At 58.0% G+C, this 21,121-nt stretch overlaps 9 protein-coding genes across 9 annotated transcripts; 3 read left to right on the top strand and 6 right to left on the bottom strand.

Annotated features, from left to right (window-relative positions):
• Window positions 1-8: 8 nt before the first annotated feature.
• PHSY_000895 (NAD-dependent epimerase/dehydratase) lies at window positions 9-529 on the bottom strand (the record flags this gene model as incomplete). The annotated part of the gene is made up of 2 exons (XM_012331527.1): window positions 9-168; window positions 351-529. 2 exons carry the CDS (start codon window positions 527-529, stop codon window positions 9-11), a joined length of 339 nt encoding a protein of 112 aa, XP_012186917.1.
• Window positions 530-871: 342 nt separating this feature from the next.
• PHSY_000894 (hypothetical protein) lies at window positions 872-1,650 on the top strand (the record flags this gene model as incomplete). The annotated part of the gene is made up of 2 exons (XM_012331526.1): window positions 872-957; window positions 1,380-1,650. The coding sequence occupies 2 exons, from the start codon at window positions 872-874 to the stop codon at window positions 1,648-1,650; spliced, it is 357 nt and encodes a 118-aa protein (XP_012186916.1).
• A 348-nt stretch (window positions 1,651-1,998) lies between these two features.
• PHSY_000893 (hypothetical protein) lies at window positions 1,999-2,620 on the bottom strand (the record flags this gene model as incomplete). Its single annotated transcript, XM_012331525.1, has 2 exons — window positions 1,999-2,344; window positions 2,457-2,620. The coding sequence occupies 2 exons, from the start codon at window positions 2,618-2,620 to the stop codon at window positions 1,999-2,001; spliced, it is 510 nt and encodes a 169-aa protein (XP_012186915.1).
• Window positions 2,621-3,215: 595 nt separating this feature from the next.
• On the top strand, window positions 3,216-7,682 carry PHSY_000892 (hypothetical protein; the record flags this gene model as incomplete). Its single annotated transcript, XM_012331524.1, has 1 exon — window positions 3,216-7,682. One exon carries the CDS (start codon window positions 3,216-3,218, stop codon window positions 7,680-7,682), a length of 4,467 nt encoding a protein of 1,488 aa, XP_012186914.1.
• Window positions 7,683-7,886: 204 nt separating this feature from the next.
• Window positions 7,887-12,272, bottom strand: PHSY_000891 (hypothetical protein; the record flags this gene model as incomplete). The annotated part of the gene is made up of 1 exon (XM_012331523.1): window positions 7,887-12,272. The coding sequence occupies one exon, from the start codon at window positions 12,270-12,272 to the stop codon at window positions 7,887-7,889; it is 4,386 nt and encodes a 1,461-aa protein (XP_012186913.1).
• A 194-nt stretch (window positions 12,273-12,466) lies between these two features.
• PHSY_000890 (mps one binder kinase activator) lies at window positions 12,467-15,335 on the top strand (the record flags this gene model as incomplete). Its single annotated transcript, XM_012331522.1, has 3 exons — window positions 12,467-12,554; window positions 12,671-12,963; window positions 13,575-15,335. 3 exons carry the CDS (start codon window positions 12,467-12,469, stop codon window positions 15,333-15,335), a joined length of 2,142 nt encoding a protein of 713 aa, XP_012186912.1.
• Window positions 15,336-15,688: 353 nt separating this feature from the next.
• On the bottom strand, window positions 15,689-17,149 carry PHSY_000889 (hypothetical protein; the record flags this gene model as incomplete). The annotated part of the gene is made up of 1 exon (XM_012331521.1): window positions 15,689-17,149. One exon carries the CDS (start codon window positions 17,147-17,149, stop codon window positions 15,689-15,691), a length of 1,461 nt encoding a protein of 486 aa, XP_012186911.1.
• A 403-nt stretch (window positions 17,150-17,552) lies between these two features.
• On the bottom strand, window positions 17,553-18,368 carry PHSY_000888 (fumarate hydratase; the record flags this gene model as incomplete). The annotated part of the gene is made up of 2 exons (XM_012331520.1): window positions 17,553-17,844; window positions 18,310-18,368. 2 exons carry the CDS (start codon window positions 18,366-18,368, stop codon window positions 17,553-17,555), a joined length of 351 nt encoding a protein of 116 aa, XP_012186910.1.
• A 214-nt stretch (window positions 18,369-18,582) lies between these two features.
• Window positions 18,583-20,871, bottom strand: PHSY_000887 (transcription factor; the record flags this gene model as incomplete). The annotated part of the gene is made up of 1 exon (XM_012331519.1): window positions 18,583-20,871. The coding sequence occupies one exon, from the start codon at window positions 20,869-20,871 to the stop codon at window positions 18,583-18,585; it is 2,289 nt and encodes a 762-aa protein (XP_012186909.1).
• Between the last annotated feature and the right edge of the window lie 250 nt (window positions 20,872-21,121).

The following is a 21,121-nucleotide window of genomic DNA, read 5'->3' as shown; positions in this document are numbered from 1 at the left end:
ACAACTTGCTATGCATCGGGATACGTCTTTCGATCGCCGCAGAGAATGCAACGGCCCACCGTGGCGTGCATCACGCCCGATTCCATCATGATGCGTCGTCGCCGAGGGCCAACGTTGCGGTCTTGAGCAGCCTTGGGTGATTTCGAAATTTGGAAGTCGCAGGTAAGCCTATACCAAAGCGCATCGCACGTCACGTTGGTTGATGACGTCATCCCGAGCAAATGGGGGGGAGCCAAAAATAAAAACGTGGGGAAAAGCAACACGAGCAAGGCTTCGGAGTGTGAAAATGAACGAGCGATCCGTTCGTGTCATCGAATGCAAGACTCTACTGTACCTCGTGTCGGACTCACAAGCGGAAGCGAACGATTGATCCGGTGGCTTGCAGCTCGTTCGATTCAGTGCATGGCTCGAGCGGGAAAGGTGTGGCAGAGGTAATTCTTGTGGGATGAGACCGTGCCTCTGGTTCCAAAAAAAGTGTGATGACGCGGTCTAGACTCAGCCGCATGGCTCGTTCTCCACTGTAGCTCATGTCGACGTTTGTGGGAGGTCTCGGAAATGACGTAGAGCGAGCTTGGCTGTGCAGGTACGCATCCGCGAGGTTGACATTCGGCCCGGATGTTCAGTAACCGCCAGAATCACGTCCTTGACCCGGGAGGAGAGTCGAGCTACGCGCAATGCACACTCCCGGTGTGGCAATGACGCAGTCAAGCCTGGGCTGTGTTCCATTCAGATTTGGCAGCAAGGACTGCTGTATTCACTTTGCAGCGTTGTTGCGCATGCATGTTGGCCGTCTTGATCTACAATACGACTCAGACGGCTGCAGAGTGACGGTGTTGGATACGGAACGCAAGCCGAGCGTCTGCCGATTTTGATGCATGGCCTAGGCGACCGGTGTGCGAAGGAAGGGCGGAGTTTTGCGGAGCGGCGATGCTGGTTGGACGTTGTTGAAGCCAAAGGGTACGGCGCTGTCTGGTTCGAGGCATTCTGAGGTCATACGTTACCCGACCCATCGACGTGGCCGGTTCAGGGGTCAGATCCGACAACCCGTCCGTGAACCCTGGTCTCCGTTCCTCGGCTTTTCCTCCACATAAGGGTCATAGGACCTGTCCGTAAACTGAGCGTACTCTGAACGTGCGCTCGTCCAAAAAGCATATAAGGCTCGACATTTACTCGTATCTACATTCTTCCTCCATCCACACAAACCAACTCTCTTCACACCCACATTCAACACTCTTACAAACTTTCACAATGTCTGAGCCCTCCAAAGCCAACGGGTAAGTGCTCTCTGCCGGCCAACACGGCTCTTTCCTCATCATGCCACTCCGTTCGGCAATCTGACCACGTCGCTCTTCTCCAACTACGCATTTCATACAACACAGAAACTACAACAGCGTTGCTGGCACCGTCAAGGAGACCATCGGCAACCTGACCGGCTCCACCGACTGGCAGACCACCGGCAAGGAGCAGCACGCTAAGGGCGAGAGCGAGATCAAGGCGGCCGAGGCCAAGGGCTACGCCGAGGGCACCAAGGACCAGGTTTCGGGCAAGATCGACAACGTCGTTGGCGCCGTCACCGGTGACAAGTCCAAGGAGATGTCCGGCAAGGCCCAGCAGGAGTCTGGCAAGGCCCAGAAGGAACTCAACTCCTAAACGGATCCCCTCCCAACCCAACTGGACGCTTCTCGGTTTCATTCTTTACGTTTTGACCATATGATGCAGCCACAGCAATACAATATACCAATCTAACCCATCCCAACATCATTCTCCTTGCTTGTGTCATTGTCTGTCGTCGTCAGTGAAAAGCGGAAGGCTTGTATTGTTGTCAAGCTCTATGTGTGTATACACGCTGGATAAGCGGGACGACTGCTTCCACAAAGCATCAGTATGTATGGCGTCCGGCGAGTATCACAGCGGTCGCGGCCACCACCAGCGCACCGACCAGGAGTGCTATGACAGAGACTGATATCAGCGAGAGCGAGGATGAGACAGAACAGTCGGTCAGAGAGTCATCTTGGTGGGTATCACAGAGGTGTGGTGGATTGGAGCATACTCACTTCCGATCCTAGAGGGTATAAACTTGCCGCGAACCAGAGTCGACTGGACTGCAAAGTATCTATAGCAACCGAGCGCCAGCGCAATCACACCAAGCAGGATGAAGGAGCCGCCTAATGGCTTTCCAAGCTTGGCTATGCTCTCCAGTCTCTGCGAGAGAAGGATGTGAGGTGCAGCTTCGGACCAGTCTACCACCGGATCTTTTTGGAAATCGAGGTAGCTCGCACCGCCAGGTCGCTTTGCATCGGGTGAGCCGACGAGAGACGGTAGCTGGAAGAGCTGTGTCACGGCGCTGTTGATGTGAGAAAGAAGAAGCAAACCTGGTCAGAATCCAGCCCTGTCGCTCGGTCACACGCTCCGGATGGCCCGGCCGAAAGCCTGAATTGTATGATTGCGGAACTCACATGCCGATGCTGACCAGGCTAAGGCTGGTGCGAAGCCATGCCAGGAACGTCCTTTCCGACGCGAGGTGGTCTCGAGCAACGCTGCCTTCGTTTTGTAGCTCGAGGCTGAATGCTCTATGCGCTCGGTTCAACGCTGCTCTAACGGGTCGTAGTACCGCCGACATATTGGCGCCGCTCGTTCCTTCTACTCGCCTCTAGGTTGTTGCTATCGAATCGTTCGCGGCTTGCTAAGTCCCAGCATCCATCACAAACCAAGTCGACAGTCGCTCTCGGTATGATGATGGAAGAGGTCCGGAAGCAGCATTGCAGAGGAGCGCTGATCAAGAAAGGGCTCGGAGAAGCCGTTTCGTAGTGCCAAGCTCTATTTGTCTTACGGATGCACGCCGTGCATCGAGCCAGCATCCTAGCACGTCAGAACGTCGTTCAATTTCAAAAGAGGGCGTCGGTCCAGACCCTTTGCAACGCACAAATTGGTCGAATGTGTTAGACCGATACTGACTTGGTAGGCGGTCAATTCATTTTAACGTCCAGCCTCCACCAAATGATCCGTGCGTAGGCGTGTGTTGGAGTGAGTATTGAGCCTCCAGCTTCAGGGGTCGAGCACAGCCCGCTGCGAGCTGCGGTTCCTATGCGTTCTATAGCTTGGTGCCGTACCCTTTGTCCAACTAACTCTGTCACCATCGTGGATCTTCGCGCTGCCTCTGCTCCATCTCAAAGAGGAAGTGAGAAGTGAGAAACGCATTCAGCATACGTGCAGTCATGCCGTCGTTTCCATACCTCGCCAAAGCGACAATCAAGTACAAGAGTCCGCACAAACAGGACCTCACCTTTGCCAAAGGAGAAATTATCCGTGTCACAGGCGTGGCTCCAAAGACCGACCCTTCAGACGACGATGACGACGATGACGACGACTGGCTGGTAGGGGAGACGCTCGACGGCTCAAAGAACGGCACCTTTCCCGGCAGCTTTGTCGAGCCTTCAGACGAGCTCGAAGAGGCGCCATCGCACGAAGCTGAAGCCAAGATTGCATCTGCCATAGCACCGACCTCTGCTCCCGGCGCAATCTCAAGTGAAGTTCCTGCCGGCCTTCAAGGCTCTGTTGTCGAAGAGGAACCGCCATCGCATCAAGCTGAGCCGATCCCAGAAGCGGCACGAGAAGCAGCACGGAAGAGCGAGACCGAAGAAACCGGCTTCGGCGCGCCATTGCCGCCTAGACCGCCCTCTCCCGATGAAGATCATGACCAAGCCGCAGCCGCAAGTGCAACGCAAGTTGACGCTGCCGAACCTGCTGTCGCTGCAGCCGAGGCTGCGCCTGACGCACTCAAAGCTACTGATGGTGCTTCCAAGGGGGCAGCCGGAGCAGCTGTCCTAGGCGCTGCAGGTGGCGCTGCCGCCAGTAGCATTGCCGACGCTTCCAAGGCCGAAGTGACTCCGGACTCGAAAGCCACTGCCTCGTCACCGACAAAGTCTCCACCTGCCGTCGCATCGAAGCCAGTAGGGATGTCGAGCTCCTTCCGTGATCGACTCGCTGCGTTCAACAAGCCGGCGGAGTCGGCGCCTCCTCCGGTCCCCAAGGGTAAGCCTGGTGGCTGGAAGAGACCTGCAGCTGCCTCAAACGAGGCCAAGCCTCTCGTTCCAGGCGCCTCAGCGTCCGCCTCGACAACAGCCGCTGTGAAGACGGCTGCTTCTGCAACTGCAGCGCAGACGAACGAGGCAACACCCTCGAGCGAACCATCGGCCGCAGGCGGCGCATTCAGTGCTGCCGACGCGCAAACCTCTATCAAGATGAGTCTCAAGGAAAGAATGGCGGCCCTCCAACGCAACGAGGCAGCCGCGGATGAGTCTGCTCCGCAGACCAAGCCTAAGCCGGCGGCCCCAGGCAAGATCGGAGCCGATCGTCGCAACGTTGCTATGCAGGGCATGGGACTCGCTCCAGGAGCACCGGTTCCCGCGAGAAAGTCGAGCGTCGAGTCCGGCAGGAGTGTCGACGAGCCTACGGCTGAGCCCAGCGCGGCACAAGAAAGTTCCCAGTCAGACGCGCAACCCGTCGCAAGCGAGGAGAATGACCACGATGCAAATGATGCACAAGGCGCCAGCGCAGAAGCGGGCTCAGTCAAAGAGACTGAAGAGCTTGAAGAGTCGGCTGAGCCGAAGGAGGCTTTGACTGAGGAAGAGCAGGAAGCGGAGCGACGTGCCGCCATTGCGAAACGTATGGCAGCCCTCGGCGCTCGTCGCATGGGTGGGGGTCCTTCACCGTTTGGGGCCCCCGCTCCTCCTGCCCGCACGAAGACGAATTCCAGCGTCGGATCTGTCGAAGGCACTACCTCTGAGCCCGGCATCAGCGTCCCTGCTGAGACTGCAGCCCCTACAAGCAACGATGAGGTCAAGGATGCGTCCGCCCCTGCTGCCGCCACTACCGAAAGCTCTGATAGCGACGTTCGCTCGCCGACGAGTCAAGAAGCCGACGAGGAGCCAAAGGTGCTTGCAGTGCCCAGAAGAACGGCTGCCCCGCGCAAGAGGAAGCCGGCGCCTCAAGCCGCCGCCTTCGCTGCAGGTGTTGCTGCTGCCGGTGTTGCGGGAGGCGCGGCTCTTGCCGACGCGAGCGAGCCCGCCGATCCTGCTGCCGAGATTGATCAGAAGGAAGACGTTGCAGAGGCTGCTGTGGATCACGCCGATCCGGTTGCCGTTCTTGCTACACCAGAAGAGGAAGCTGAACGCGTTGACCAGGAGGCTGATGAGACGACCGTTCAGGCTGCCAGTGCCGACGAGCCTATTGAGGCGGAAAGCACTGCTACGCATCGGGACGACGATGCTGAACAGCAGCTCGAAGAAAGCGACCCGGAGATTGCAGAGAACCAGAGACAGCTGGAAGAATACCTGCGAGGTGAGGGCTTCTACGAGGATCAGGTCGAGCCTGCTGCTGCTCCTCAACCCGAATTTTCGGCAGCCGCGCGTGGCATCGAAGACGAGTCTCCTGGAACAGAAGCAGAAGTCGGTCAGCCTCGTGCCGTTCCGAACGTGCCTCGAGAGGACTTGACTTCTCCCAAGCCACCTAGCCGTCCACCGAGCACTCGTCCACCCGTACCCAAAACTACTCTGCCACCACCTCCTGTTTCCGCCGATCACGAAGATGCTATTGCTGCTCGTGCACAGAGCCCGTCGATGTCTGGCATTCCCGCCTCCACGTCCAGACGCGGAAGTGCGATTCCGCCCATTCCGACATCTGTTCTGCCAACGCCAATTGAAGCTGCTGCCGATGAGGTCGATGAGCCCGAAGCACAAGCTCGCTCAGTCGAGCAAGACGAAGCAGGTCCTGTCCTCGCAGCTCCCAGGCCGCGCATGGCTGTACCTACGGAGGATCCGGAAGACGAGCAGTTGTTGGCCGCTGCTGATGCTCCTGCTACAGCGGGCGATGGCGTGGATGCATCAGAAGCGACAGTTTCCGATCAACCGGAGGAACAAGAGCTGACAGAGGAGGAGCAAGAAGCGCAACGAAGAGCCAACCTTGCTCGCCGAATGGCAGCCCTGGGCGGTCAAAGGATCGGCGCTTTCCCCGGAATGGCTCCTCCTCCGATCATGGGTGCACCCATGCCTGCTAGGAAAGCGCCTGCGCAGGATGCGGGAGAGACGGAAGAGCACAGCAATCAGGCGGATGGTGCCGAGGAGCCGAGCGAACTTGACGGGCAACTGTCCCCTCGAGGTCCACCGCGAGGCGGGATGGCCATTCCTGGACTCACTGCCGTTCCTGGCATGAATGCTCAACAGGCCGAGGATGACGCCTTGGAGAGAGCAAAGTCGCCGGATGCTGCTGGCGCCGAAGCCCCGGCACGACTTGCAAGCCCACCGCCTGTTCCCACGAGCCCGCCACCCAAGCCGATGTCGCCGCCACCTCCCGCTCGTTTGCCTCCGACAGCAGGCGAAAATGTGAGTGCGCCGCCAACGCTTCCGCCTGGTCGACCGTCTAGCACGGTGCCTATGCCAAGTCTGGATGAAGCAGTACGCTCTGCGAGCCCGGCCAACAGTGCTTTGGGAAGGCGCACCTCGATGAAGCCACCCGTTCCGCAAGGTATCAGCGCGCACTCTCGAGAGTCCTCGGCCGTTGAAGAGCAGGAGTTGGCTCAAGATCGAGAGCTAGCGACGAGCCCTCCGCCTCTGCCCGTCAGTCCACCTCCCCTTCCTGTGAGCCCACCCCCTCGGCCTTCGTCGAGGGCACCACCACTCCCCGGTGCTGCTGGTGTGCCACCCCGTCGTCAAGGCTCTTCCGCCTCGTACACATCGATGGGAGCAGTTGGCCATTCAGACGTGCCTGGTGTGCCGTCGGCGAACACGACGCCCGCGACCGAGTTGCCGGGCGCATCTGTGCCCGCAAGGACGGAAGCTAGCCTGCCTCCGACGCCTGCTGCTTCAAACGCGCCCATGAGCGTCAATGTCGGCGCGCGACAGTCGTCTCGTGACCTTGATTTGATGCCAAGCAGCCGATGGTGGAGGCACGGCGTCAACCCTTTGCGTCTGCCGCCGACGGTGGCTGGTCGGCCCGATGCGATTTTGTACGCCGACACGTCCTCGAGCACCGACACCGGCGTAACTGTGCATCGAGCTGACGTGTACATGCTGTTCGAGGACTATTCCACCACGGTCATCTCGTTGAGCTTCCAAGACGATGATCACGAAGAGACGCACACCTCGCTCTCGCAACGACACAACTTTGCACCGTCCAAGCCGTCAAGTGCAGAGCTGAAACAGTGGTCCTCCTCGATTGGTGCCCACATTGCCAAACTCGCTTTGGACTCCGCCAAGCAGTCGAACGCTCCGATCGGCGACGGCTCCCCGCGCGCGCTTGTCCAACAGATCATCTCGGCCACCCCCTCGCTACCTCCAGTCGGGTCATCACTCGGTGCGCTGATCCTCACCCAAGTCGGACCCACCGTCATGGACACGGGAGCCGACGAAGTTCGACCCGGCGACATCGTCCTCTGCTCGCAGGCCGACTTCCGAGGCAAGAAAGGTCTCGCTCCGTACCACACCACCTTGGGCGCGACAGAACCCACTCCTGCCATCGTGGTAGAGGTGGAGAGCAAGAAGAACAAGCTCAGGTGCGTGCTGCAGAGCCCCAGCTCTAGGAAGGGTCTCCCGGAAGAGGTCAGTTTGAGGCTGGACGATTTGAAGAGTGGCATCGTCAAGGTGTTCAGGGTGCCACCCAGACAAGGTTGGGTTCAGAATTGGTAGACCCGTCAAAAGCTTTGTGGAATGCTTCTCTCTCATAATATCTCGTGTGTCTTCGAGCGTCGAATGTCTGTGCGTGTGCCACATCGCAAACGACTCCGTGAACATCTCATCTGGAACAACACACATAGCCGTTTTCGAGCTGCAACATTGAGAAACACAGCAATAAAAGTACAAAGAACAGGAAACTGGTGTACAAGAAAGAGATTACGGATCAGAGATCGGACCCATGCTCGAGCCCACCGGCGCACCACTGCCCGGGTTCGAGGCAGTCCAGGCGTTGGCAAAGTCGGTGAAATCGTACAGCGGGGCGCCTAGGAATGCTTCCAGTCCGAATCCTGCGCTGGGCGTTCCTACAGACATGGCACCGGTTGCAGCGCCCGCACCCTTCTGCGCTTCCGGTGTTGCGGCGAGGATGGGTGCTGCATCGAAGTTGCCGCTTGCGCCGAACTTGGAGGGGGGCGTCGAGGTGGACGCGAGCGAGCTTGGAGTAGGATAGCCGTTCGTACCTCTCGGTTCGGCATTGGTGCCGTTGAAGAAGCCGTTGGGACCGAGGAATGGTGTGAGGCCGCTGTGGACAGACTGAGGCGTGGGTGGGAAGGTGGACGGAGCTGCTGCGTACTGCCTAGTCTGAGGTGCCTGCCTGTGGGATGCTTCCGAGGTGGTCTCGCTCGATACGGGCAGACCACTACTACTGTAGGCAGAAGAGGACGGAGGCTGCACCAGCACAGGCGCAGCTTGCGTCGGATTGGCCGGTGCCGTCGTAGGGGCAGTGATGCCGTTGGCACCTTGCGTGATGATCCAGTTCCAGAACGAGTCCATGTCGGTGGTCGGGTCGGGACGAGCGCTAGCGGGCGAGCTAGCTTGCGTAGTCCACGCAGCCGCGTTATCAGCCTGACGGGCGGGCGCGTTGCTGCCAAGGACAGTGCCCGTCGTATTGGCTTGCAGATGCTGTTGCTGTCGACGGATGGCTTCCTTAGTTAGGAGCGGCTCGCCGAAGCTGGAAACGCTCGTGTTGTCGGTAGCATCGCCGATGCTGACGGTGCTGCCGCCGAATGCCGAGCCAGAGACATCCGATGAAGTCGAACCGGAGCGCTCCTCATTGCCGGAAGACATGCTGAAGTCGGTGGAGCTGCCGGGCGAGTTGGTGACCTGCTCCAGGAAAGCAGCCAGATCGAACGTCTGACCGGGCGGCGTGATGGGATTGTTGAGCATCAGATCCGCACCGTTGGGCGGCACAATGCGCTGCGAAGCATCTGCGCTGTCTAAGTTGAACAGGTTGCTCGGGAACGGCATCGTGTGCAGCATTTGAGGGAACGATACCTCGTTCGCATTTCCGCCGGAGCTCGGAAGCGGGCTAGGTCCGGAAGTCGGCAGCGTGGTGTTGTTCATGAGGAACAGGGAAGCATCGTCCTTGAGCGCTGTAACGCCGTTCACCTCGAGCGCAGCGTTGTTCTGAGAGCCTGATGCGGATCGGACCGCGGCCAAGGTGGCTTGACGTTTGGAAGGGTCGTCCGTGGGGACAGCGGCAGCACGACTCTGGCGCTGCTGAGAAGAGCTGTCCTCGCGGGTGGCCTGCGCAACCCTCTGAGCGAGGCTTAGCAGGTTCTTTCTGCGACCACCGCCATTGACAGCCATCGCCTCGTCATCGCCACCGTCGACGTCCATCTGACGCTTGCGCTTGGGCTTGACTGCCTCTTGTGGCGCACTGCCGTCCTTGCGTGCGAGTGCTGCGTTGCCAGCCTGCCATCGTTCTTCTTCTTCCTCGAGTAGCGCCTCGATGACACGGATGCATTTCTTTGCAGCGCAATCGCTGCCGTCGACCTGCTTGAGAGCGCGGATGGCTTCCAAGATCTCGGATCGCACCGAAACACGGTGCTCTGAGGTGGGTCGCGTGTGAAGCAAGTGGAGCGCGAGAACAATGGCTGCCGAGAAGCTCTGCATGAGGTTGACCCAAAGACGGTCGATGACCGTGCACGTCGATCGAATCTTCTTTTGCATGTCGAGAATGGAGCGGGCCAGAAGCACACAATTGGTGCGCGACTCCTTTCGGCTCGACAGGTTGGGTCGATGGATGCGGAGCAGCTTGCTGAAAACGGCCTGCTGCAGCAACCAGCGCTGCACTTCGATACATGTGACTCGACCAATCTCGGATCCGACCCTGAAGAAGCTAGGAGCATGCTCGAGAACGCTGCGGTACATTACGTCGAGCTTTTGCGCCTCGACGCAGGTCAAGCGACGGTCGCCACCGTTGGTAGCTGTCAGCAGTTCGCGACGGAATCGAACATCGACGTCCTCCCTGACCACCATGCCAAACTCGAGGTTGGACAGAACGTACGACATCTCGGTGAACTCTTCGCGGGGTCGAGGCGGAGGCAGCGGCGTAGACATGAGATCGTCGTCGTTGTAGTTGCCTGGAAGTGGCGTGTTGAAGTGCTCAGCCCGGACAACGTAATCCTTCGAGCAGCCGGTACCGGCGCCGCTCCAATCGCGGAAGACGAGCGCCCACCAAATTCGCTTGGCGATCTCTCTACGAATGATCTTGGAGGAAGCTTCATTCGGCTGAGGCTGCTTGTCAAGGTCACCGAGACGGTGCAAACCCATCTCCTGAGCGTTGGTGATAGCGACACGAAGAAGAGCGATGTTGGTGGAGCCGGAGTCGGCTTCACCGCCACAGTTGGACGCAGAGACAGAACTGAAGAGGCAGAGGAGCAAGATGGCCTGAATGACGCTCATGCTGGTCGAGTTGAGGTAATTTGCGAGGACGAGGCAGGACTTGGCCGCCGAGTGCCATGCGTGGATGGTCTTGCCATCGAAGAGGTGGCTGGCCGGTTGCCACCCGGCTTTGGGAGTGCAGGGATAGAAACGGACACCCAGAGCGAGAACCATGAGGAACATGCCGAGCCAGCCGGGATCGACGTGGTTGACGACCCGAGCGCGCTTTTCGGTCGAGTCGAGGGCGTAGAAAGCTTCCATCTCTCGCTTGAGGCACGGCACGTGAACGACGTGACCGCAGAGGTAGCGGACGCGCGACTCGTAGACTTCGATGAGCTGATACGCCATCTGCTTGGAAGGGAGACTTTCGCAGATTGCACGCAGCACAGCCTCGCGTTCGGTGCGAGGACCGGAGACAAAGGTCTTGCCCTCCTGTTTGGCTTTCTGCTGATCTTGCTGAACGAGAATCTCGCCGGCAGACCAGGCCCAACCCATGCCCCAACCAAAGAGCGTCTCGGGACCACTCTTGAGACGAAAGAGACCCTTGTTCTCGCACGCAAGCTTACACGGGACTGTGATCGGAGATGGTTCCTTAGATAAGGGTTCGTTCTTCTTGAGGCATTCGTAGGCTTGCGTGTGGTCGTGCTTGTGTGTTGATGGGTCGTCCTCAACGTTGGGTTCGCGGCAAGCGCAAGAGGGATGACCGTCACCGTTTGCGTCGAGGTCTTGAGCTCTCGAGAGCGGCGGAAGTAGCATGCCGGCAGCACCATGCCCACCTGGAGCTGGAAGCGAGACGACACTGTCTGGGGATTGGGTCTGAGACGGGCACGACGTGGCGTTGATCGGTGCATGGTCCTGCAAAGACATGATACCGACCTCCTTGTCCTTCTGCAGACATCTCTCGAACTTGTCTCCAGTTGCAAGGCCTTGCATCTCTACCTCCTTGCATCGCTCAAACTTCTGACCGGTGGCGGTCTCAGAGCCAGCATTCTGACTTGGACAACCGCTGGTGGCGGAATTCCACCTCTCGGAAGAACCGTCCATAGCGAGGCGTTCGAGGACGGTGGCTGCATCTTCCGTGTCGCTATCCATCTCCCTTCTCGAGATGGGCATCTGATCTGTCCTGAGCCGGTTGGAAGGCGAGACCCTGCGGCTGTCGGCACGAGGGCTGGACGGAGCGGTGTCATCGTCTTGGTCGCTGTCATCTGTTTCCTCTGATGGGTCATGCGGCGATGTGGACGAGTGGTGATGCGAGCCAGGGAAAGAGCTTGAGGGACTGTGAGAGTTGATGCGCGAGAGATCGAGCTCGGCTGGGGCGGAGCTGCCGGAGGACCTGTACGCATTCCAGTTGGAGGAACCGGCCGGCGAGGAGGGCGCTAGGGCATTGGCACTGGACAGAGGCATCTGACCCGCGAGCAAAGCTTCAACCTGCGCGAGGCGTGCTTTTATGGCCTCGACCTCTGCGGGCGGTGGGCTGCCGCTCGACTGGGCGGCATTGACCTGATCTTTCGCAGTAGAGATGGCGGCGCTAAATTGGGTATATGCGGCAGATCCGGGCGACAGAGGGTCGACATAGTTGGACTGAGGCTGAAGCGAGGATGCGTTGTGCGAGTGGGCGTGATCGTGAACAATTTTGGGCTTTTGCTCAATACGACATTGGTCTTGTTCGCCACGTTTGATGCACTGGTTGCAGGGGACGACACGATCGCACTTGATCTTCTTCTCTCGACAAGAGACACACGAGACGGCCTTACGGTTGCGACGCTTGGGCGGTGGTCGAACACCTTCAGGCTGTTGCTGTGATTGTTGCTGCTGCTGTTGGTGCGGTGTCGGCAGCATGGCGCCATTGCTGGCCAGGTTGAAGTCGTAGGCACTCATGTTGGTGAGACGTGGGACGCGGAACGGAAGTGAAGAAGAATAAGGTCTGCTATGCAGAGCGGTCTGGAACGAAGCTGATTTGAACGAAGTCGATGAGAACAAGCAGCCGGACGGTGCAGGAGAGAATGACAGAAAGTCGGTGTGATCCGGATTGATTGTCGCAGACGAGTGCTTTACGTAGTAAGAGGTGTGCGATGCAGAGCGCTGTATATGCAGCAACGACTCTCACCGAGAAGCCATGGAAGGCTCTGCAGCAGAATGGACTATGGCGCTGCCAAGACGGTAGGCGGGGATGATCAAAGATGGACAGATGGTGGAACAGGAAGGAGGGGCAAGTCAAAGATAGCGAACGAGAGCCTTCAATTTAGTGACTGAGCCACAATTTTGGACGCTTTCAGCCGAACGCACAGAGCGCACATTCCTTCCACACTCGTTTTTTTCCACGGAGGCAGACAAGCCACATCGAGCTGTCAAGCAGATTCGACTCGAGCGCCGGAATGCCTTGCGACAGCGAAAGCCTGGGCTGCATGATCTGCGTTGTTCCAACCTGTGCGACAGCGGACGTCGAAAGTCTCCTGGGTGGAGTGTCGACGTGGACAATCGCAAAAGGGCAGTCAGAACCAGAGCGAAGCCAAACGAAGCAACAGAAGGCAAGCGAGAATGGGCGAGCTGCGCGAGCAAAAGCGGCGCGGTAAGCGAAGACAGCATTCGTGCCTGACTTGTCCGTCAGGGCGTCCTAGCAGAGCCGTAGGTCGACTCTCCCCTCTCGGAAGTGTCCCGAGCGGGTGACTAGGACTCTCTACATTGAAAGTGGCTTGCTGTCGTGAGATTGCTACAGCCGTCAAGCGCGGCTTCGCTGCGGTGCTGCAGCGTCGGAACGAGACCCTGGATCGCCCGTGGAAATCACAAGACATCGCTTTTTCGGTTTGGCACACATCGGCATTGCCGCCGCATGCACTTGGATCTGTGCTTTTGCTACTTGAACTGGTCTTCGTCAAATCTTGCTGTGTCACAATCTGAACGTTGGCTGATCTCTAGTCATGCATAAATGTCTCTCTCTGAATTCTCTGAGGACGATAGCAGTTTCTTTGTGGCTGGCTGAGTGTGCAGAGCATGGACGGGAACACGTGAAGCCTCGGCAGCCGAGAACAGTGAACGGATCTGCTGCAAGGCCAAAACTCAAAATTTCCCGTGGAGCCGGCGTTAAGCTTGTCCGGAGATTGGAATGCATTGCGACATAGTGAGAAAACGAGATTGCCTCCCTCATCTGACCCGATTGAATTCTCGCGATGACGATGTTAGAACGGCAAAGCCACCCCGCGCATCGACGAAACATTTGACCCCTGTGTTGGTTCCGGCTCAGACGACACGCAGCGAGGCAGAACGGGAGAGGCCGAGACGCGCGTGGAAAGTGGGTGCGCATCACGGCCTTCCAAAGAGACACAAAGCGATCTGCAAGCGCCGAAAAAAGTGGGGGCGTCAATCTTGATCAACTTCCACGTTGCTCTTCACCATCACCATCATCACTATCGCAAACCTGCCTCCGTTCACGGTGACGTTCGAAACATCATCATGAGCATCACAGAAAGCATGCAGTCGACTGCAGCACCGAACAAGATGCCGACCAAGCAACTGCCACGACCAAGTCATCACCGCGTACGCCGAGGTCAAAAGCTGGACGAGATCGTCTCATTGTCCGAGCAGAGGCTCAGCCGGTTTGCGTCCGGATCGTCAGAATCAAAAGGCAGCACATCGCAGTCTACCTTCTCGCCAGCATCATCGTCCTCTCCATCATCCGTGAACGCGTCCGAGTCTGAGGCCTCTTCCAGCAATTCTGGCGGTGACAGTGCATTTCAGCTGCAAGAGTACCTCGCCATGCTGGTGCGTCGCGATCCACACAACGTTGAACTCATCACCTCACTGCCAACCGAAGCCGACATCGAGTCCCTCAATGCAGACAAGGGCAAAGCCAAGGACGAGCCCGAAGACGACGGCATGCTCCAAAACGTAGACACCGACGTGTGGGTCTACGAGCAGCTCCGTCGCCTCGTGCTCGACCTCACCACTCCTTGGCTCACCTCTCTCCAACAGGAGTGCGACAAACATGCTCGACCTCAGACCTGCGCCGCCATGAATGCGGGCGATTGGATGTACCTTTGCGCCTCTCACGGCGAGGAGAAGCAGTGCTGTGCCATCGACTACATGGTTCACACTCTCGACGGCGCCACTTCGCTCCTCAACTCGGCACGCCACTTCCCAAGTCGAACCTACGTTCCGAACACCAGCCTTCGTCACTTCGGCAGCATCGCACGACGTCTCAGCCGCATCTTTGTTCATGCGTGGTGCTACCACAAAGACACATTCCTTGCGTGCGAGGCAGAAACCTCGCTCTACTCACGCTTCCTGGTCCTCGTCGAGACATACGATCTCACAGCGACAGACAACTTGCCTCCACGACCCGGACAAGGGTCGGACGCCAGCGATGCGCAAGAACATGCAGATGCCTACGAGGTCGGTGACGCAGCCGAGTTCTCGCGTGGCACTTCGTCAGCACCCTTGTTCACGTTAAACGGCACCACAGCGAAGAGGGAGAGGAGCGGGACGGCAGCGATGCGGTCCTCGCTCGCCCAGAGCTTGCAACAGGGACCGCAGCTGCAACTGCAACCGGAGGTGACGCCGTCGTCGTCGACAGCGAAACAGGTGGATGCGGTAGGCTTGGTTCCACCACCGGCACCTAGTCCGAGGGCTACGGCGACCTTGAGCAGACCTGATCACGAGGAAGGCGATGCCGATGCTCCTGCTTGGACTACGCTTGCGCAACGGGTCAAGGAAGGCTCCGGTCAGGAGGAACAGGATGATGAGGATGAGGACGAGGAGGAAGAAGAAGACGAAGAGGAAGAAGGCGATCCGGAGGACCGCACGCAGAAGATCGAAAAGGTTGATGAAGACGCCACCATTTCATTGCGCGGCTTGTCGATGCAGGATGATTCCGAGACCGAGAAGAAGGATGGGAAAAGCGTTTCGACGGAAATTGTGACTGGTGCACAGACGGAAGAGACTTGACTTGACAGGATTCAGCGCCAAAATCAAGCTTTTCCATCACAAAACGCCTGCGCATGCCTTGAACAGTTCGCATGAGCATAGCAAGAGGCCACCGATTCCGTGCCGACGCCAACATCAAAGTGTGAGCAACAAAGGGCGAATCTAAATTTTGCAAGGATGAGAAACAAGGTTAGAATACATGAGTCCAGGTCATGAGACCTCCAAACAGCCCGGCACAAACCTGAAGTTGTAGGTGCTGTCAGGGGTGACTGGATGGGAAAAAGAACAATTGAGTGTATGTACGAATCTCTAGAATGCTTTGCTATGCTATAAATATGCAACGAAGAACAGCGGGACGCCCATTTGGACAGAGCTCACAGCACCAATCCGACCAGCAGAGCGACCAGCGCCGCCGAAATCATTGCCGTGCCCTTCCCTCCAACGGCCCTTGCGCCGTTGCTGATCCCTGCGATTGTCTTGCTACTCGGCGTCTGCCCCGCCACCGTACCTCCGCTCTGCGGAGCATTGGCATCCGTACCATCCGCGTTCCACTGCTTCAACCACAAAGTCTCTACACCAGGATCCGAGGTGATGATCTTCCAATCCTGATGCCCCGTATCCTCTACATAGCGCATCAGGTTATTGTCCGGCAACTGGCCATCCACACCGGTGCTGCCCGGAAGGTTGGGGACGATCTGCTCTGTCCAGTAGTACATCTTGTCGAGATGGCCGAGACCTTGCGAGTTGGGTGCACAGCTGTCCAGGCCAGCGGATTTGTCGCGCAGCCCCACTAGGTAGTAGACGGTTCGACCGAGGTAACGAGAGATGAGATTGGAGGTGGAGAGCTGCTTATCGGACCTGGTAACGTAGCGCGGGAGCGTACCGTTCAAGCCGTACTTGTAGTCGCCGTACGTGTCCCTGCACGAGGAACCGATCGGGAGTGGTCGATTGGCTTGCAGGTAGACAAAAGAATTGGGCGACGAAATCCAGTAGATGATTCTGTCGTCCTCCGATGTGTCTTCTCGGAAGGTGGCGTAACGGTTGGTAAGCTGCGCACCTAGACTAAAGCCTGCCACGACGACATTTCGAAGTTGAGGAAAGCGCGTCTTGTCGAGGAAGAAGTCGACAGCTGCATCGAGCGCGTCGAAGCTTCCTGCTCCATCGGCGTCAACTGGTTCGTATGCTTCTGCGCCTTCACCCCATGCGATCGCCTTCCAAATCATCACTTGCGTCGTGCTGACCTTCTGAAGTGGAACTGGGTATTTCCCTCGACGTTTGAACGAGCGCCCCTCGAGAGCTGGTGATGGAGAAGCAGCGAACCCGGTTGGCTGTACGTAACCTTGTCTTGCCGAAGATGTCGCTCCGGTATCGATCGTTGTAGTGACTTTGTTGCCCGAATCCTGATTTGGATCGAAGGGGTACGCACCCTCGTCAAGGGTCGTGAGAAACATAGGCGCCATCACCACCACCTCGTCGCGATCGAAACTCCCGCCTGTCGCTGCCCTCTTCGCCGCCAGATCAGAGTAGATCCACTGGTTCCAGGCGTCACGGTTCTCGCCGTGGATCTGGATGACGGCACGCTTGATATTGCTTGCATTATAGTTCGCATCGATGTAGTGCAAGAGCGTGGCCGAGCCGGAACCGACACGGAGCGTCGAGTTGTCGATGCGTGCGCCGTCGATGTCGGGTAGGGTGCTCCAGCCGCTTGGTGGGTTTTGATCACCGCCGGGATAGACGCCTGGGTCAGAAGAGGGGGCGAATGGCACCGACTTTGACGATGCTGTGATGATTGGAATCGCCAGAGTGGCGACGATGGTGCTGGTCGAGATCCTCATACTGGGCCGAGGGTGGCGTGCGTTAAGGACGAACAACTAGTCGATATCGGCGTCTAAAGTTCAAGATGGATGATGATGTCGTTCAGGCGAAAAGCGCTCGCGGTTGATAGGGCGATATCGGGGCGATATCGTGTGAGATGAGAGGGATGATGACGGTGTAGCAAACGGAAGTGGGAGCTCAAGCGATGGGAGAAAAGGTTGCTCGCTTTCGGTTGGAAAGGACACAGGAAAGGGTGACGAGGTGATGTGAAATGAGTTTCAGGAGGGGTTGAACGGAACCACCGCTGTATTGCGCCCGTCACCAAGGTCCGGGTATCCCCATTGCCACAAGATGCCAAGGAGGCGGAACAAGCGACCAGAGGCTTGTCGCAAACGTCACGGTCCGCTAGCACGTTCCGCTATCTTACCCGAATGGAACAACTGCAAGTGGCGAGCGTTTCTCGGCAAGGGCTGGAAGTTTCCGACATATTGGCCGGCAGAGCCCAGATTCCAGCTTCGATTTGCCAATTTCTGTCTCTCGGGCAGCTTGCCGTGTCTCAGCTTTCGTTGGGTCGCGACTCAGAACACGGACACTTGCCGACACGACACGGCAAGGCACGTTGTACCTGCGAAAGTTCGCAAAGGGCTCCGCCGACGTTGGCCGAAAATCCGGCGTGACACTGCATCCATCATCACGGCGGAGCTCAAGCTTGCTTCTACGTGAGATATGAGGGAAAGAAGTAAGCTGCTGCACTTCGAAGGCCCTAATTGCCCCGCCAATCGTGCTCCGACGAGTTCCAACGCAGCTAGGCGGACGACGCCCATTTGCTGCTTGGCTTGGCGCATTCTGGACCTTGGCAAACTTGACTCAGACCGCCAGTCAGGCCTCTGAAAACTTTCACTACACTTCACAACGGTCAAGGTGAGTGGGTTGCGTGCTCAAACACCCCACCATCACAGCGACCGCGCTATGTCCCTCCGTGGGTTTCAGCCATCTCGTTCCTTCCCCAACTTTACCTTATCGGGCATTCTTCACGTTGGACTGGATTCCCGTCGAAACGAGCCACATTCTAGCGCAGGATCACGTCAGGTTGGATTGCATCCACTCTGACTGCATGCTGTGATGGGCTTGAGGTTTTTTGTTGTCTTGCTTTGCCGAGACCGCCGGGTCGGCGATTCACCTCGCCACGATAAATCGATCGGGTGTGCCGATTCCGCTCATCCTTTTCATGATCAGCATCGGTATCGGCAGAGCCGTCACCCTTGAACTTGAATCATGCGAAACACCTCGAGTTGAGCAAGTACGGTGCATTGCTTTCCGTCACTGCTGTGATATGAAAACGTCAGCGCGCTCAAAGGGTATCTTTACAAAGTGTCGATTGTCTGACTACAATCAAAGTGTGCGATTGGTGCTGTATGGCACGATGCGCTTGTCGCCCATTCCATGGACCCGCTCAGTCGTCGTCCATCGTATCATCGTCAAAGTAGCCGAGCTGACTGCGCATGGCCGCTTCCGTCAGATTCACCGCTGGTCCCTGCCCGTACTCGTCCATGTCTTCGCCCAAGTCCGTGTTCGCCGACTCTTCCGCCGCCGATGAGAGCTGTCCGCGCTTGTTGAGTCTCGTCTCCCTTCGGCGCAGCGGATGCGAAGGCGGAAGCATCTCGCCATCCTCCTCGATGATCTCTGCTTGCGACTCGTTCTGATCCGACTCGAAATAGCCTTGTGCGGTGCTCTGCGAAGTCTGCTTCGACTTTCTGCTGCCAGAAGCTCCCTTTCGGCCCTTCTCGTTGCCCCTGCGACCTTGGCCCGCCGCTTCCTCGTCTTCCGACGAAGACGACGACTCGTCACTGCTCTGCTGCCTGCCTCGCTTGCGCGACTTTTGACCGTTCGCTCCCTTGCGTCCGCTACGCTTCGCGTTTCCTCCACCCACCACCTTGGCGCCTGGGAACAGGTTGTTCAAGGCGTCGTAGTTGATCTTCTTACTGAACTGCTTCTGCTTCAACATCATCTTTGCGCTCTCGGCTGCCGATGTGTTGTGCATTGCAGTGGACGCATCTCGAGGTGCCTTGGGCTTCTTGCGTTTGTACGGCTCTCGGATAGGTACGCCCATCTTTTGATCGTGCTCGAGCTTGAGCTGCTTCTTGAGCATCTGCTCCATCCAGTCCTTGTTGAACTCCATCCACACTCGCTCTTTGATCCTCACCTCCTCCGGTGAGAGAATGAAGCGGTCGAGCTCCTCTTCGTCCAGATCGGCCAGCTCGTCATCCACTGCCGCTACGCTGCGCCGCCTGTCCGAAGCAGTGGCGCCGTCCGCATTGTCGTTTGATGCGGCATCGTCTCCAAAGGTGCTCTGAACGTCCATGCCGAGTCCGCCCAGAGGTAACAGCTTGCCGGCCTTGCCGATATCGAGGGTCGCGTCGCGAGATCCAGAAGGTCCGGCTCCGTTGTCATCCGGAATGTCGCGCGCCACGCTGGTGAGTGTGTTGGTGCTCGTGAGCGCCCGTGTTGTCGAGGCGCCTACTTGACCTGACCTGGCGCGCTCTTCTCGCTCGCGCTCTTGCGTCTCGAGCGCTCTGTCGAGCTCCTGCGCGAGACCCTGCTGGAGGTACTGCTGAATTTCCTGCTCGGTGGCTTCGTCCACCACCTTCTCCAGAGCAGGATCGATGGCGTCCGCATCCTCAGTCCCGACAGCTCTTGCACCACCGCTGGCGACCACTTCACCTTCGGCATCTGCATCGGCGTCGGCGTCATCGGATGCTTCGGCGTCCGCAACGCCTTGGAGCTTGACGTGCTTGTGAGACTTGCGTTTCCGCTTGGTGCTTGCTGGCTCCTGTGCACGAAGATAGGCAGGTGGCGCGTGCTCTTCCTCGAGCCACACGTTGCGAAAGTCTTTGACCGATAGCTGGCCCGTTGGCGTCTTCTTGAATTCCTCGAGACGCGCCTTGAGCGTCACATCGGCGATCTTGACAACTTGGATGACTTCGCTCACCGAACGTCGGAAGTGGTTCATACGAGCGGCGAGCATGAGGCAGGCACCGCAGATACCAGCGGGGCGGCGGCCTTCAGTGATCCAGTCCTTTTGGAATCGAGAGACGAGTCTGGATGCGTCATATGCCACCTTCTGCGTCTCCTCGCCGAAGTCGAGCAAAGCGGCGAAGCGAGCAATGTAGATGGAAGGATCGATGAGCGGCAAACGCAGATTGAGAATGCGGATGAGCTTAAGGTAGGAGCGACCGAGGATGAAGACGTTGACCTGGATGGCATCGGCAAAGTCAATGAGCATATGTGTCGTCTTTTCCATACGGCAGGCGACGTAGAGGCAGCTTGCGACGGTGTACTCGGATTTGCGACCGAGCACGTAGTTTTTGGGCTCGTCGCCCGTGGCAGCTGACGCGCCGCCATCCAACGCGAGCGTGAAGAAGCGGAGCGCACGATCTGCGACGTGCGACGGGATGCGGAGCGCTGAGGCCATGTTGTTGATGCCAGTTCGAGCGTTCGAGATGGTCATGTCGCGTGATTCGCTCACGTAGCCGCCACGAAAGCCGCCAGGACCAGAAACGCGTGCGCGAGCCTGATCGGCGGCGATCATGCTACCTTGGACGACGGCACCACCTGCCGAGTTCTCGCCGAAGGTGATGTCGCTGACGATCTGCGACTCTTCGAGAACGACACCACATTGCGAGCATACCGCCTGGTTGTTGGCAAAGTCAATGGCGGATGAACCGCAATTCGTGCACTTCATCGTGACTGGTTGTGGTTGACCGCGTCAGAAAGAGGGCAGGTCTGCGAAGGTCGGCGTGCTAGTAGGCTGGAGGCGTAAGTCTGCGAATGTACGTTGGCACCAGCACGACGCTGGCGCGATAGGGGTCTGCCAGGACAGATTTGTTGGGAGTGATGGTGGTGGTGCGGTCGTTGCTGAAAGAGGCAGATTTGAGAGTCAAAGAGGCGAGTTGTCTTGCTGAGTGTGCTATACCAGTGATGATTCTGGAGAG

This window comes from Pseudozyma hubeiensis (assembly GCF_000403515.1).
Source record: "Pseudozyma hubeiensis SY62 DNA, scaffold: PHS12, whole genome shotgun sequence".
NCBI lineage: Eukaryota > Fungi > Basidiomycota > Ustilaginomycetes > Ustilaginales > Ustilaginaceae > Pseudozyma > Pseudozyma hubeiensis.
This window is presented reverse-complemented; position numbering and strand designations above follow the sequence as displayed.